The 14,630-nt window shown below is 48.0% G+C and overlaps 1 protein-coding gene across 7 annotated transcripts in view; it reads left to right on the top strand.

Annotated features, from left to right (window-relative positions):
- fndc3a (fibronectin type III domain containing 3A) overlaps positions 1-14,630 on the top strand; it is a 333,055-nt gene that overhangs the window by 51,373 nt on the left and 267,052 nt on the right. The window contains exon 2 of one of the 7 annotated variants that reach the window (XM_038802627.1): positions 10,889-11,021. The exons of 4 other annotated variants lie outside the window; for them this stretch is intronic. Coding sequence is in view for 1 of the 3 variants with exons in the window: in XM_038802622.1 (XP_038658550.1) it covers positions 10,017-10,037 (21 nt within the window). In the remaining 2 variants the exon portion in view is untranslated. Of the gene's footprint in view, positions 1-9,813; positions 10,038-10,888; positions 11,022-14,630 lie in introns of those variants that run through there. 2 more of the 7 variants (XM_038802628.1, XM_038802622.1) reach the window with 2 other exon arrangements.

Raw genomic sequence — 14,630 nt, 5'->3', positions numbered from 1 at the left:
AATTCCTGCCACGCCAGGGCACAGGGTGGAGAGGTTGCTCTCCATCCCATCAGGATCAGCCTTCAGGCGATCACTGAGGCGAAGGTTAGAATATCCGCCTCCGCACCCGTTTCCAACCCCGGCTGGTCCAACACCCCAAGTATGGCCTCCCGAGGGCCCGAGTCCAGTTTCACGTGCACCACTTTGAGATTACCCTAAAAACCTCCTTCCAGTAATCCCCCAGCTTTGGACAGGACCAAAACATATATGAACGGGATTTGCGAGGCCCACCGGCAATGTTCACACACACCTTCTCCCCCTTCAAAGAGCCGGCTCATCCTCGACCTTGTGAGGTGTGCTCTATATACCACCTTCAGCTATATCATCCCCAATCTTGCGCACGAGGTGGAGGCGTTCACTCTCCGGTGCACCTCACACCAGAACCCCTCCTCCATACCCTCTCCCAACTCTTCCTCCCACTTTGCTTTGATACAGTGGACTAAGAGTTATGTGACAAATATATTTGATTGGTTGAAATAACCATAATTTGTTCACTTGAACTTAAATTAGCTGTTGGCTATTGTTAGGGAAGCAAGTCGATCTTGATGTGACAGTTAACTGGAGAAAATAAAATTAAACAGCTCATTTTACTCTGTGTTATCAATCAGGCAGAAACCACAGCAATAAAAGTACACTCAATTTTTTCCAATTTCTTTCAGCTGCCATGTATCCTTGGCTACCCAGCAATTAATCACCTGTCTTGTTAATTTGTCACCTTTGCCTTCCTGTTTCTCTAATATTCCTCAATTCCTGTCACATTAATTGGGCTGGATTCTCCATTGTTGAGATTATGTCCCCACGCCAGCATCAAAACGGTGGAGTTTTACTCCTGAAATTCCTGCAAAAAAGTGAAATGAATTCCCAGCCCTGCGATGATGAGTGAATCTCTGCGCTTTTGCTGTAGACACGGGACCCCGCACTGGGTCAGAGGCCATGCATGCACACGGCGGCGGCCTCCGGCGGCCACGCCGTGCTCCATGGCGGACTCAGACCGCGGAGCCAGACCTAAGAAAGAGACCCCCAATCGGCCGCACGCCCAACCCTCAAACCCTGCACATTAATGCCCCAGCCGCCTTTAAGGCGCCCCCTGGACTCCGATCCGCCCGCCCCCGAACGGGGCGGCTGTGGACTGAGTCCGCAGCCGCCACCTGAGCATCCCGACTGGTTCGATGCCATCGGCAGATTAGTTCCATGCCATCGGGAACTCGGCCGGTCGGGAGGGGAGGATTGCTGAGCGGGCCTCTGGCAATGGCCACCCGGCAGCGTGGCGTACTCCCCGGTGATGTTGATTTTTGGTGCCCGGAAAATCACTGAGCCGGCACCTGGCCCGATTACGGCGTCGAACTGGATTCTCCGCCACAGCACCGGCCGCGATTTCGGCTGCGGAGAAGCCAGCCCAGTGTCTCTCACTTTTCTGCTTTGCTGTTCATTTCTTTACCTGTATGTCATGTTCTGCTGTCTCCGTATTTTTTGTTTTTTCATTTTGGATGATGATTTGCAGGGCATAATGGGAATAGAGATGATGTGGTGGAATCCACAATATTTAGTAGAAGTGTGAATAATATACGGGTTGCAGTGATTAATGGCACCTTCACATCCCTTGTGAAGGCCAATATCTGTTGGTTTAGCCCTACATTCTTCATCACTGAGGTCTTGGATTCTGAGGTATAAGTTGTCCTCAACGTCAGCGTTGTCTTATTTTGTTCTTGTGCCCTGCGCTGCACGAGATTCTTTCATTTACACCTGAGCAGCCTTGTCTACTGCAGTGCTCTTTATCTCTACAGTCAATTAACCCAGGCTATTGGGTTATAGAAATAATCAGAAATTGGAATAGGGGACACATGGCTCCACAGTGCAGCACGGTAGCACAAGTGGGTAGCACTGTGGCTTCACAGCGCCAGGGTCCCAGGTTTGATTCCCCGCTGGGTCACTGTCTGTGATGAGTCTGCACGTTCTTCCTGTGTCTGCGTGGGTTTCCTCCGGGTACTCCGGTTTTCTCCCACAGTCCAAAGACATGCAGGTTAGGTGGATTGGCCATGATAAATTGCCCTTAGTGACCAAAAAGGTTAGGAGGGGTTATTGAGTTACGGGGGTAGGGTGGAAGTAAGGGCTTAAGTGGGTCGGTGCAGACTCGATGGGCCGAATGGCCTCCTTCTGCAATGATCCTATGCTTGATCCCATAGCTTTCGGACGTTCGAGAGAGGAACCGAAGCAACAGCACAGTAAGATCCCAGGAAGGAAAGAGAAGAGAAGAGAGAGAGAAGATGAAGAGCACTCCAATTGCTATGTTTTTAGCTTTTGTGGCATCTGCGTGGTTGCGCGTGGACGCGAACCCCCTTTCCCACAGTACAACGTTTGCTAACTTCCCCCAAACCCAGACCACCCCCAGCCCAGTCAATGGTAACAGTACCCCAACCTGGTGTACCAGACTTCTGACATGGTACTCCTTGTCGTACGTTATAGAATCACTTTTAGCAATAGCGATCATCTGTATTATAGTCCATACCCTCAGGATGAGGAAATGGAGAAGGAGAGCCTACCGCTCTTGTGCCTCAACAGTGTATAGAGTGAGATCCCCTATTTTTGGATTCCACCAGTCCCCCGAACCCCTGGAAATGTAATCAAGTATTTATTTTTACACTCAATGCCTTTGTAAAATAAAGAGATTCTTTCTATTAATGATGTACCTCTGAGATCGACTGCCGAGTCAGAGAGAATGAAATGTAATGATGCTGCTGTGTGAATGATTAAGGATTTAGAATGTTGTAGAATGTTTAAATATGAGATGAGAGTAGTTTATTGAGGATAGTTAGAGGTTCCCGATTTCAATTGATAATGCATGTCCCCTTTGAAATAGCGCCAATTTGTTAGATAAAGTTTTTTGCATAATTGAGGAAAGTGCAGAAGCCATGGAACTCGCTGAGGTCAGGGAACAGAGACACCGTACTTGGGTGATCCATCATGATTTCTCATGAGGATCACAAGGAGGGAGTGTAGCCACCGAAGTTGGCCATTCCCTCAATACAAAATGGAGGAACGCAAAGCTTGCAGGGTAAAATGGACAAAGTTTGCAGCACAAGCAGGCTGCAACAAGCCACTGTGTATTCTGTCTGCTAAGAGAGCAGACAGCACCGAAACGAACATTCCGCATACTAATGAGGCAATCTCCGGGACAGTTAGCATAATAATGGAACGATCCCAGGGACAAAGGACACAAATAGGGAAGTGATTGCAACATTGTATGGGAAGCCAGACACCCCGGCACCAGCGGGGTTCGAAGACAAAGCACCTGAAGGCCCGCCCAGTAGCCGAGGGACAGCCTCAGTATTGGGGGGGATTCAAACAAATCGATTGGGAAGAGACCCAATCGATCCCCAGCAGATAGAGGGTCCGCCCAAAAGGGCGCGAAGCCCTGGGACCTATAAAAGACAGGAACCAAACTCAGTTCGTTCTTCTTGACCAGCCCTCCTCTCTTGACCAGCCCTCTCGACCAGCCTTTACCGAAGAAGACCTTGACCGAGAGAGAGGCGAGATTCGGACAGCAGCCGCCAGCAAGTAAGTGTCTCACAACGATCGCTACCAGAGATAGACACTCCTGACCCCTTTTAACCCGTACCAACCTGAAGTCTGCGGACCCAGCGCAGAGCAAGAGGCCATTGCCCCCTGATCCGGCAGTTCCTTATTCAGATAAGTATTGGTCTATTTAGTGGTAGGAATAGTTTAGTCATCTTAGCGTGTGCATGAGTAGTTTATAATTGTATTATAATAAACTCATTTGTTTGAATTTACTAATTGGTGTATGGTTTTATTTCTTTGAACTTGACCTTGAAACTTGTGGCAGTATCTTAACGATACCTGGCGACTCCAAAGCTAAGTAACGAAACAGAGCCAAATCGAGTGTTAAGCACACTCACCCAGAACGAGCAACAGAAAGAGGTTAGAAATTTAGTGGATTTAGAAAAAATTTTTTTTTTCAAATTTAGAGTACCCAATTATTTTTTTCCAATTAAGGATCAATTTAGCGTGGCCAATCTACCTAACCTGCACGTTTTTTGGATTGTGGGGGGTGAAACCCATGCAGACATGAGGAGAATGTACAAACTCCACAGGGGCAGTGACCCAGGGCCGGGATTCGAACCCGGGTCCTCAGCGCTGCAGTCCCAGTGCCTATCAGAGAGCTTAAAATTCCTGTATTCTCTCTCTGACATCCACTGCGCCACATGCCGCCCCTCGTTTTAGAAAAAACTTGACTGCTGCCTATCAACAGTGCTCGAGCGACACAACTACAGAAAAAGGAAAGAGCTGAGAGGTAGTTCAGTCAGTGGATGTCAGAGAGAGAATACAGGAATTTTAAGCTCTCTGATAGATACTACATGGCTACTGGAAGAGTTTAGGGAAATTGTGTTTGCTTCCCAGCTGAAGCAATAGTGAGTGTAGAGTGTGATTTTGGGTGTATCAGGGAGAGATAGCAGTTGGATAAAAAGCATTGAGTGAATGCTCAAATGTAAGAAAACCGTTTGCAACTGTGCCAGCCAAAGCAAGAAGCCTTGGTGTTAAGATAGTGGTAAATCTTCACTGGGTTTTGTGTCAATAGGGATATTGTTAGGGTAAAGGAATATAGGGAAATGTAATTATCATCATGTGTTTGTATTTACATTTTTTCAACCTTTTTGCCATGTAATTTAAAAAAAAAAAATAGCTTATTCTTTGAGTTAAAAGTTCTCCTGTGAATTGGTTCAGAAGTTTCCTCCACAGTTTCTAAAAAACACGTTAGGATCTGTCAAGTCAGGTTTCCGTCTGGGATTTGATTTGCCCAGTATTAATGTCAGTTGGGATTGTAGCAATGTTGTATTAATTGTATGGGAGCAATAACAATCGCAATTGAAATGAAATAGGGCCTATGAATTGTGGAATTCGGTGAAGTGCAAATGTAGTGCCAGAGAATAAACTGCTTCCAACAGTCAATAAAACGGATTGATTACCATGATTTTGTAAGCTGAAGCTAACGCTTGTTACAATGGTTTACACATGCATTGTGCTGTTGTAATCTGGACCAGAGGGATTCTTTTCCATAAATTGTTGATCCAGAACCATGAGCTAAGGTCCAAACTAGATGTTCTACATTGATTAGAGACCGCTGGAATTAATCTTTTAATTTTATTTAACAGTTTCGATAACATCAGATTTATAAAAGTAACATCTGCACGATCTAAAAAGAGTGCAGATTGTGCTTTGTAAATGTGAAAAGGCGGACTTCCGGTTGCGGCTATGCGGAGCTAAGCCGCACGTTCGGCAGCCCCCGCCAGGAACGGACTTTTGGGCTCTTTTTAGGGCCCCCAGCGGTACTTATTCGATGATTCCCGACGTGGGAAGGAGTCAGCAGCAGTTCCCCATCGGTATATGGCCTGGACCAGGAGTGGGACGAGCAAGATAGCGGTGGCAGTGCCAAAGAAAAAGTGAGGGAAGAAGCGCAAGTTGGCGGCCGGCGGAGACCTAGAGGCATGGAGGCAGTGGGCCCAGGAGCAGCAGGAGACTCCAGTGCTGCTTTCGGGAGCTCAAAGCGGAGCTGCTAGAGCCATTGAAGGCTTCCATCGACAAGCTGCTGGAGACTCAGACAGCCCAGGGGGTGGCAATCCGGGAGATCCGACAGCAGGCCACTGAAAGAGAGGATGAGGCCTCAGCCCTTGCGGTAAAGGTGGAGATGCATGAGGCGCTCCATAAAAAGTGGCAGGAGCGGTTCGAGGACAAGGAGAACCGGTTGAGGCGGAAAAATCCGGGGGGAGGGGCTGGAGGGGTCAGACCTGGGGGCCTACGTGGTCCTCCTGCTGAATTCGCTGATGGGAGCTGGGTCCTTCCAGGGGCCCCTGGAGCTGGAGGGGGCCCACAGAATACTGGTAAGGAGGCCCAAGCCGAATGAGCCGCCACGGGCGATGCTGGTGCGGTTCCACCGGTTCGCTGACCGGGAGTGTGTGCTCAGGTGGGCCAAGGAGGAGCGGAGTAGCAGGTGGGAGAACGTGGTGGTACGGATCTACCAGGACTGGAGTGCGGAGGTGGCTAAGCGGAGGGCCGGGTACAACCGGATGAAGGCGGTGCTACACAGAAAAGGAGTGACGTTTGGCATGTTGCAGCCGGCGCATTTGTGGGTCACCTACAAGGACCGACACTTTTACTTCGAGTCCCCGGAGGAGGCGTGGGCCTTTGTGCAGGCCGAAAAGCTGGACTCAAACTAAGGGTTGGGTGCGGGGGTCTGTATGTAACTGCGTTATTTTCTGAGGGGGGGCTTTCTGGTTCTGTGTCGTTTTCAGGGCGGGTGTGGCATTGTCTTTTTGCGTGGGTTCGGTGGATGGGCTCGAGGCGGGGGGTAGACTTGCAGTGTGGGGAGCTGATGGTGGGAAGGGGGCTGGGGCCAACAATTGGAGCTGCTTTAGAGGAGGCGGGGTCGGCCAGGTGGAAAGCGTGGGCTTTTTCCCGCGCTGAGGGTTGATGGGATCGGGGTCGGAGCTGCGAAGTGCGGGCTTTTTTCCGCGTGAGAGCGGGAGGGGGAGGAGGAGAGCCTGCTGGTGAGCACTGGGGAGGAGGGGTAGCCCCACGCTGGGAGGGGTCGGAGGAGTGGCGGGCGTTGCCGGGGTCAGCAGGAGTCAGCTGGCTTACGGGAGTACAATGGAGGGAGTAACGCGGCTCGGGGGGGTCCTGGCTTGGTTGGGGGGGTACCGGGTTGCTGCTGGAATGGCCAGGAAGGAGCTGGAGTATGCAGGGGGGGTCGAGATGGGGGTTTGCCGCCGTGGGCTTTTTGCCGCGCTGAGGGTTGATGGGGTTGGTGTCGGAGCTGCTAAGCGCGGGCTTTTTTCCCGCGCAAGAGGGGGAGGAGGAGGGTCTGCTGATTAGCACTGGGGAGGAGGGGTAGCCCCACGCTGGGAGGGGTCGGAGGAGTGGCGGGAGCTGCCGGGGTCAGCAGAAGTTAGCTGGCTCACGGGAGTGCTACGGAGGGAGTAATGCGGCTGGGAGGGGTCCTAGCCTGGTTTTGGGGGGGGGGGGTACCGAGTTGCCGCAGAAATGGCCAGGAAGGAGCTGGAGTATGCAGGGGGGGTCGGGGTGGGGGTTTGCCGCCGTGGGGAACGGGCCGAGCGGGGGGCGCTGGCCTGGGGCGGGCAGGGGACGGGTTATGGCTAGTCGGCAGGGGAGGGGGGGCAGGGAGCCCTCTGATCCGGCTGATAACCTGGAATGTGAGGGGACTGAATGGGCCGGTCAAACGGGCCCGTGTGTTTACGCACCGGAAGGGGCTTAAGGCGGACGTGGCCATGCTTCAGGAGACGCACCTGAAAGTGGCGGACCAGGTTAGACTGAGGAAGGGCTGGGTAGGCCAAGTGTTTCATTCAGGGCTGGATGCAAAAAATCGGGGGGTTGCGATCCTGGTGGGAAAGAGGGTGTCGTTTGAGGCGTCAAATGTGGTGGCGGACAGGGGTGTCTCTTGTTCCCCTTGCTCTTTGCGTTGGCAATCGAACCCCTGGCCATGGCGTTGAGGGAGTCGAGGAACTGGAGGGGACTGGTGCGGGGTGGGGAGGAGTGTCGCTTTATGCAGATGACATATTGCTATATGTGGCGGACCCAGTGGGGAGTTGATGAAGATTCTCAGGGAATTTGGGGACCTCTCAGGGTACAAGCTCAACCTGGGTAAGAGCGAGCTGTTCGTCGTGCACGGGGATCAGGAGGAGGGGATTGGTAGGCTCCCACTAAAAAGGGCGGAGAGGAGCTTTAGGTACCTGGGAGTCCAGGTGGCCAGGAGCTGGGGGGCCCTACACAAACTTAACTTTACAAGGCTGGTGGAGCAAATGGAGGAGGAGTTTAAAAGATGGGGCATGTTGCCGCTGTCGCTGGCGGGCAGGGTGCAGTCAGTCAAGATGACGGTGCTCCCGAGGTTTTTGTTCCCGTTCCAGTGCCTCCCCATCCTAATCCCGAAGGCCTTTTTTAGGAGGGTCAACAGGAGTATTACGGGGTTTGTATGGGCGCACGGGACCCCGAGGGTGAGAAGGGTGTTTTTGGAGGGATGGGGGGGCTGGCACTGCCCAACCTCTGTGGGTAATATTGGGCTGCCAACGCAGCGATGGTGCGTAAGTGGGTAATGGACGGGGAAGGGGCAGCATGGAAGAGGATGGAGATGGCGTCCTGTGTGGACACGAGCCTGGAGGCGCTGGTAACAGCGCCGTTGCCGTTCCCTCCAACGAGGTATACCACGAGCCCGGTGGTGGCGGCTACCCTCAAAATTTGGGGGTAATGGAGACGGCACAGGGGGAAGGTGGGAGTCTCGATGGGGTCCCCGATACGGGGGAACCACCGGTTTGTTCCAGGGAGAATCGATGGCGGGTTCCTGAGTTGGCACAGGGCAGGTGTTAGGAGGTTGAGGGACCTGTTTGTAGACGGGAAGTTTGCGAGCCTGGGTGAGTTAGAGGGGAAGTTCGGGCTCCCCCCAGGGAACATTTTTAGGTACATGCAGGTAAGGGCGTTTGCCAGGTGGCAGGTGGCTGGGTTCCCTCTGTTGCCCCCGCGTGGGGTCCAGGACAGGGTGCTCTCGAGGGTGTGGGTTGGAGAGGGGAGGATTTCGGACATGTACCAAGTGATGCAGGCAGTAGACGAGGCCTCGGTGGAGGAGCTCAAGGGCAAATGGGAAGAGGAGCTGGGTGAGGAGATTGAGGAGGGGACGTGGGCGGATGCTCTGGAAAGAGTGAACTCTTCCTTTTCTTGTGCGAGGCTTAGCCTCATGCAGTTCAAGGTGCTACATAGGGCTCATATGACCGGGACGAGGATGAGTAGGTTCTTTGGGGGCGAAGACAGGTGTACTAGGTGCTCGGGGAGCCCAGCGAACCGTGCCCATATGTTCTGGGCATGCCCAGCGCTGGGGGAATTTTGGAAAAGGGTAGCAAGCACGGTGTCGAGGGTGGTAGGATCCAGGGTCAAGCCAGACTCGCAATATTTGGGGTTGCAGTGGAGCCGGGAATGCAGGAGGCGAAAGAGGCCAGTGTTCTGGCCTTTGTGTCCCTAGTAGCCCGGCGGAGGATTCTTCTTCAGTGGAAGGATGCGAGGCCCCCAAGCGTGGAGGCCTGGATCAATAATATGGCGGGGTTTTCAAATTGGAGAGGGTGAAATTTGCCCTGAGGGAATCAGTACAGGGGTTTTTCAGGCGGTGGCAGCCTTTCCTAGATTTCCTGGCAGAACGGTAGGGAAAAAGGCCAGCAGCAGCCCCAGGGGGGGGTCGTCGTTTCTGTGGGTTGGGTTGATGGGACGTGTACATGCGTTCTTTGTTTATGACGGGTGTTAATCTATTTCTTCTTTTTTGTATTTACCGGGGGGGGGGGGGGGGGTTGCTCTTGTTTTTCTTAGTTGTTAATATTTTCTGTTAATGATATTTTGTGAAAATCTGAATAAAAATTATTTTTAAAAAAAGTAAATGTGAAAAGGCAATTAAAACAAAGTATCATGCAGAAAATCAACAGTTTATTTAGTTTTGGTCCTGTAGTTTCAAATTTAACCACCAACATTAAGAATATGTCAAATGCCACTCATTACTTCTGTTCTTTGTGACTGACGTATAATCTAGCAGCAGATGCTACATGCATTTGTTGATTTGGTTGCTATGGTGATGTGATATATTCATGTACAACAGGAAGCTGTTTGTACATGGACTAATTTGATAGGAAGTGAGGCTTGTGGTAGGTGTTGATAAAAATAGTGATAATTGGTTCTACCTTTAGCATCTTGCCTCGACATATCATATAATATGGAAAAATAGCTGTGGCACTGATGAAAGGAATTAGATGCAGTCAAGTACTGGATTTAGGTTAGGATTTTATGATCGGGATATACAGGCCTGGTGTTCTAATATCAGTGAAACTGATGCTTAGTGAATGGAGCAGATTTGAGCATCTGGCGGACTGATGGTTGAACCTTACAGCAGTCTGAGGGATTGTAGTAACGCTAGTTGAATGAAAAAGATGCGGGCAACAGTAAGTGAGGCTTATCAAATGCTTAATCAAATTTACCACAATAGTAATTTATATTTACTTGGAGCTACAGACCATTGTTCTGTCGGTGAATGCTTGTTTTAATCATATGTCGGTGCTGTTATTTTGTCCTCACACCCTGTTTCATGTTGAAGTTTGCATTATGAACCAGGTTAGACACGTGTTTATGGTTTTAATTATTTCCTGATAAATGCTGTAGATCAGTGTAACTTTACTTGGGGCTTTTATGTTCCTTTAACTCAGGAAATCTCATAATTCTCGTGAAGCTACAGATCGATTAACACTAATACTAGTAACACTAATATTATTATTATTTATTACAGAGGCCCCGTCTTTGAAATAATCTAACCTTTGAAAATCTGTGTTTCAAAAGTGACTGATTTATTCTCATTTAGTGGTCAGAGAATTGGGCTGGATGATTGTAATTGTTCTGCCATGTTCCTCTTCTAAATATTTGCTTGGTTGGTACACTTAATGACAACTACTAAATCTGATTGTTTTTAATGTTCAATATTTTGGATAAATCCTTATTAAGCTGAATATAAAATTGATTGTTGTATAACGGAAATTAAAACGCATATAACTTTTTGCGATCAGAGGAAAGTTTTGCTGCCTCTTTTTTTTAATGTTGTAATCTGCTGAAAATTTTCATTATACTTTCCAGGCATTAAATAAAGTATGCAATAGAAAACATTTGCCTTTTTAAAATGCAAAGCATATAAAGAATTAATAGGACACCGAGGTAGCTGATATCCAGGCTTGCTGTAGTGTAATACAGATTATAAATTTGTTTTACTTAATATATGAAAAAATGAATTCAATTTGCCTTGTAGTGTCACGACACCCTGGTGCTAGTGCATGGTCAATTCCAGCCCCACTTGACCCGGAGTTGCACCACAAGTGAAATTAGATGTTATTTTAAAATACCTGAGATCCTGCCTGAGCCTAATAAACTACAGTGACAAGGTTTGTAAAATCTAGACCTGAGTAACCTTTTATTATGTACAGTATTATAATGAAACTGACAAAAATGTAACTGACTAACTAAAACCCCTTTCCTATCTCACCCTTTCTAACTACCCCCCCCCCCCCCCCAACTCTCTACACGCACTCACAGGCAAGCCACATAGAGGGAAAAGAGTGATAGAGAGGTAAAGAAAATATCAATAAAAATAAAAGGATAAAGGATTTTGCACTAGGATGGCTTCCAGTTAATGTCTTACAAGCTTTTGTTTCTGTGGTACTTTCTTCTAGGCTTGAGATAGTTTTCACTGGCATGGTAGTCTACTTTCTCTGTAGATTCAAGATCATTTCAACCTTATAGTAAAGATGTGCCAGGCACTCACTGGTTTTAGAATAATTAAGCAGTTCTTTACGAGAGCACAAGACTGGTCCTTCTCCTGCCAAGATCTAATCACTTCTGCCAAGTTCTCTCAAAAAGTATCATACAGGAACCAATTACTGACTGTTGTCAGGCAGAACACGGTCCTGGCCAACCCATAGGTTGCCAGCCAATTGAACCGACTTCCTCCACAACCGAGTCCTAAGATTCACTTAGCCATCGGGTATGTTTCTCCTCTCCAAAATGCAAATCCTGGAACATGCTGTCTTGACAAGCAGGCTGCTTCAGCTTAGGTCCTCTACTTAAAGGCACATTTGGATTTTGGGTCCATGGATTAAAAATAATAAAAGAAAGGAAAATGCAAACAAAGGGAAAAAGGGAAATCAAAAGGAAAGACTCTAACAATATATTGCTGTATTTGAACCTTAAACTGTAAGTAATAACACACTATAACTTCAAAATGTATATTAAGGCACGCAACATCTGATCTTGGGGTGTCATACATGGCATGTGGGTGGGGGGTGTACTCCGAAGATGCACTGCTACGTGCCCACCACCTTTCCAGACGTCCCCACGTAAAGATTGCAAGGCAATTGTACAGGAAGTTCAAACTTCTGTTTGGCAATTACTCTGCACTTAGAGCCATCTGACAATTGCAGTCTTCAGATGGTTCCGATTGTCTTACAGCTGTAGTTGTCCAGGAAATGTTGGAATAAATAAGATCACTTCTAACTCCAGGTAACTGTAGTGCAATGAAGTCCCTTTGTTTGTGGCTTTTGCAAATTTCCCCACAAAAAAATCCTCGTGTATATGATAGTCCATTGCCGTCCCAAATCGTTCCTATCCACGGGTTCCATGGTGTATTTCCTACTATAGGAAGTGCGTCTTGCGCATGCATTGTTTGTAACTGCACTTGGTTTGCTGTGATTTACAGGATACAGTAACTCCTGACCAGTATTGTGCAGTTCAGGTACAGTCCAATATAGTATTGAAAATGAGTGAGTCTGAGCCAAACAGAAAATGTCCCTGGAAAGTGATGACACTTGCATTAAAAAAATCACGATCTTAGATAGCATTTGCACCATTTTCCAGTCTATCGTGTTGGCCTGGGAATAAAATGTCAATAAATCTCCAATCAGGTACATTACGCAGTCTGAAGAAAAAATAAGGGCCAGTGTTAATGCTGCTGGTCGGCATACTGCTAGCTTAACTTTTGTAAGTAGGAGCGAACCGCACTTGGTAGCACAGTGATTAGCACTGCAGCTTCATAGCGCCAGGGGTTTTTCACAGTAACTTCATTGAAGTCTACTCGTGACAATAAGCGATTTTCATTTCATTTCATTCAAGGACCGGGTTTGATTCCCGGCTTGGGTCACCTGTGCGGAGTCTGCACGTTCTCCCCGTATCTGCCTGGGTTTCCTCCTGGTGCTCCGGTTTCATCCCACTAAGTCCCGAAGAGACGTGCTTGTTAGGTGAATTGGACATTCTGAATTCTCCCTCAGTGTACCCGAACAGGCGACTAGGGGATTTTCATAGTAACTTCATTGCAGTATTAATGTAAGCCTACTTGTGACAATAAAGATTATTATTGTAGGAAATGGGGATTTTACTAAATGTTTGAATAGAGCACCAGCATCAAAGGAGGACCCCAGTTAATGGTCCGTTCGTTAGATAGAAGGTGCTTAAATTATACCAGTGCTTAAAAAGCAGTAAACAGGTTAGTGCCTGTGTCACTGGTTATAATAGTGACGATGAAGGTGGCGCCAAAAGTGCCTCTTCATTTTCTTCTTGTTTTTTTGCTTTGTTGAACAATTTCTCCAGCAAATTGTCCTGAATTTACTCAACCTAGTTTTTATTGTTCTCTGCCTTTAATTTTTGGATGGCTGGAACCTGTCTAATTCACTCATGTTATAATCGCCATTCGCGATTTCATCCTTTGTGAGAATTTGCTTTTCAAGAAGGCAGCACATCACCACCTTCTTGAGGGCAATTAGGGATAGGTAATAAATGCTGGCCCTGCCAGCGATGCCCACATCCTATAAATGAATAAAACCCCTGCACTGACCACCTCAGGCCATTCACCACAGAGCGCTGGGGCTCCTCGCCAGAGGGCACACCCCCCTACCTTCTCACTGGTTTCTCAAAGTGGCTGGACCTTTAAACTTACTAGTTTTGCAGCAGCTAGTGCTGTAAAAAAAAAGGTGTCTCTTCCGTTCTCCCAGTTCTTCTATACTCAACTGAACACCTCTGGAACCCACTTCACCACACGTTTCTCACCCGACACAAGTTGGACAGTCAAGTGAGAAAAGTGTGGCTGCCTTTTAATGTAAGTAAATAGGAGTGGAGCGGCAATCTGATTGTGATTGTCACTCCATGGAAGTTATGGCCCAGTATGTACGTGGTTCAATCTATATCAATTAAAATAGGGAGGAGAAAAAGTTAGCGAAATTTCCCCAAGCACAAAAGCTATTTGTGCAGAGTGGTAGCAGAAAGTTTAGGATTGTCTGCACGATTGTATTCTTCGGTTCCTTGCTGTGAATGTCACAACTTTTCAGAGGGCAAAACATTGAGTGTAACTTGTTAAATTTAATTTACATGTCCAAATCTTTAAACATATTTGAAGAAAGATAAAATACCATTTGACAACTCCACTTCTTCCACAGACCATAAGCAGCTCAGTAATGGACCAATGTAATCTCCTGATGGGCAAATGTTCAAAATCATTTTTGTCTTCAAAACAGAAATAGTAACTATCCAACTGGCAACATTCCAAATGCATTCGTGAGATGTGAACATCACTGGCAAGGCCAGCATTTATTGTCCATTCTTAATTGATCTTGGGAAGATGGTGGTGAGCTGCTTTCTTGAACCGTTGCAGTTCAGGTGGCGTAGACACACTCAGTGCTGTAAAGGAGAGCATTCTAGGATTTCTAACCTGTGGCAGTGCAGGAATGGAAATATCATTTCAAATTAGGATGGCATGTAGTGTTCTCGGACGTTGTCTTCCCTTGATCTTCTAGGTGATAGTGGTCACAGATTTGGAAGGACCAGGGCCAGGGAGTGAAATCATGGGCAATGGCACTTCTCCTATTTCTGGGCCCCATAATGCTCAACAGCTTCTGTTGGACATGTTTGTCATGAACTTCCATAGAATCCCCACAGTGCAGAAGGAGGCTATTAGAACATAGAACACATAGTGCAGAAGGAGGCCATTCGGCCCATCGAGTCTGCAC

Source organism: Scyliorhinus canicula, chromosome 7 (assembly GCF_902713615.1).
Source record: "Scyliorhinus canicula chromosome 7, sScyCan1.1, whole genome shotgun sequence".
NCBI classification, from domain to species: domain Eukaryota; kingdom Metazoa; phylum Chordata; class Chondrichthyes; order Carcharhiniformes; family Scyliorhinidae; genus Scyliorhinus; species Scyliorhinus canicula.
Note: the sequence above shows the minus strand (reverse complement) of the source record. Positions and strands in the feature narration are given on the sequence as shown.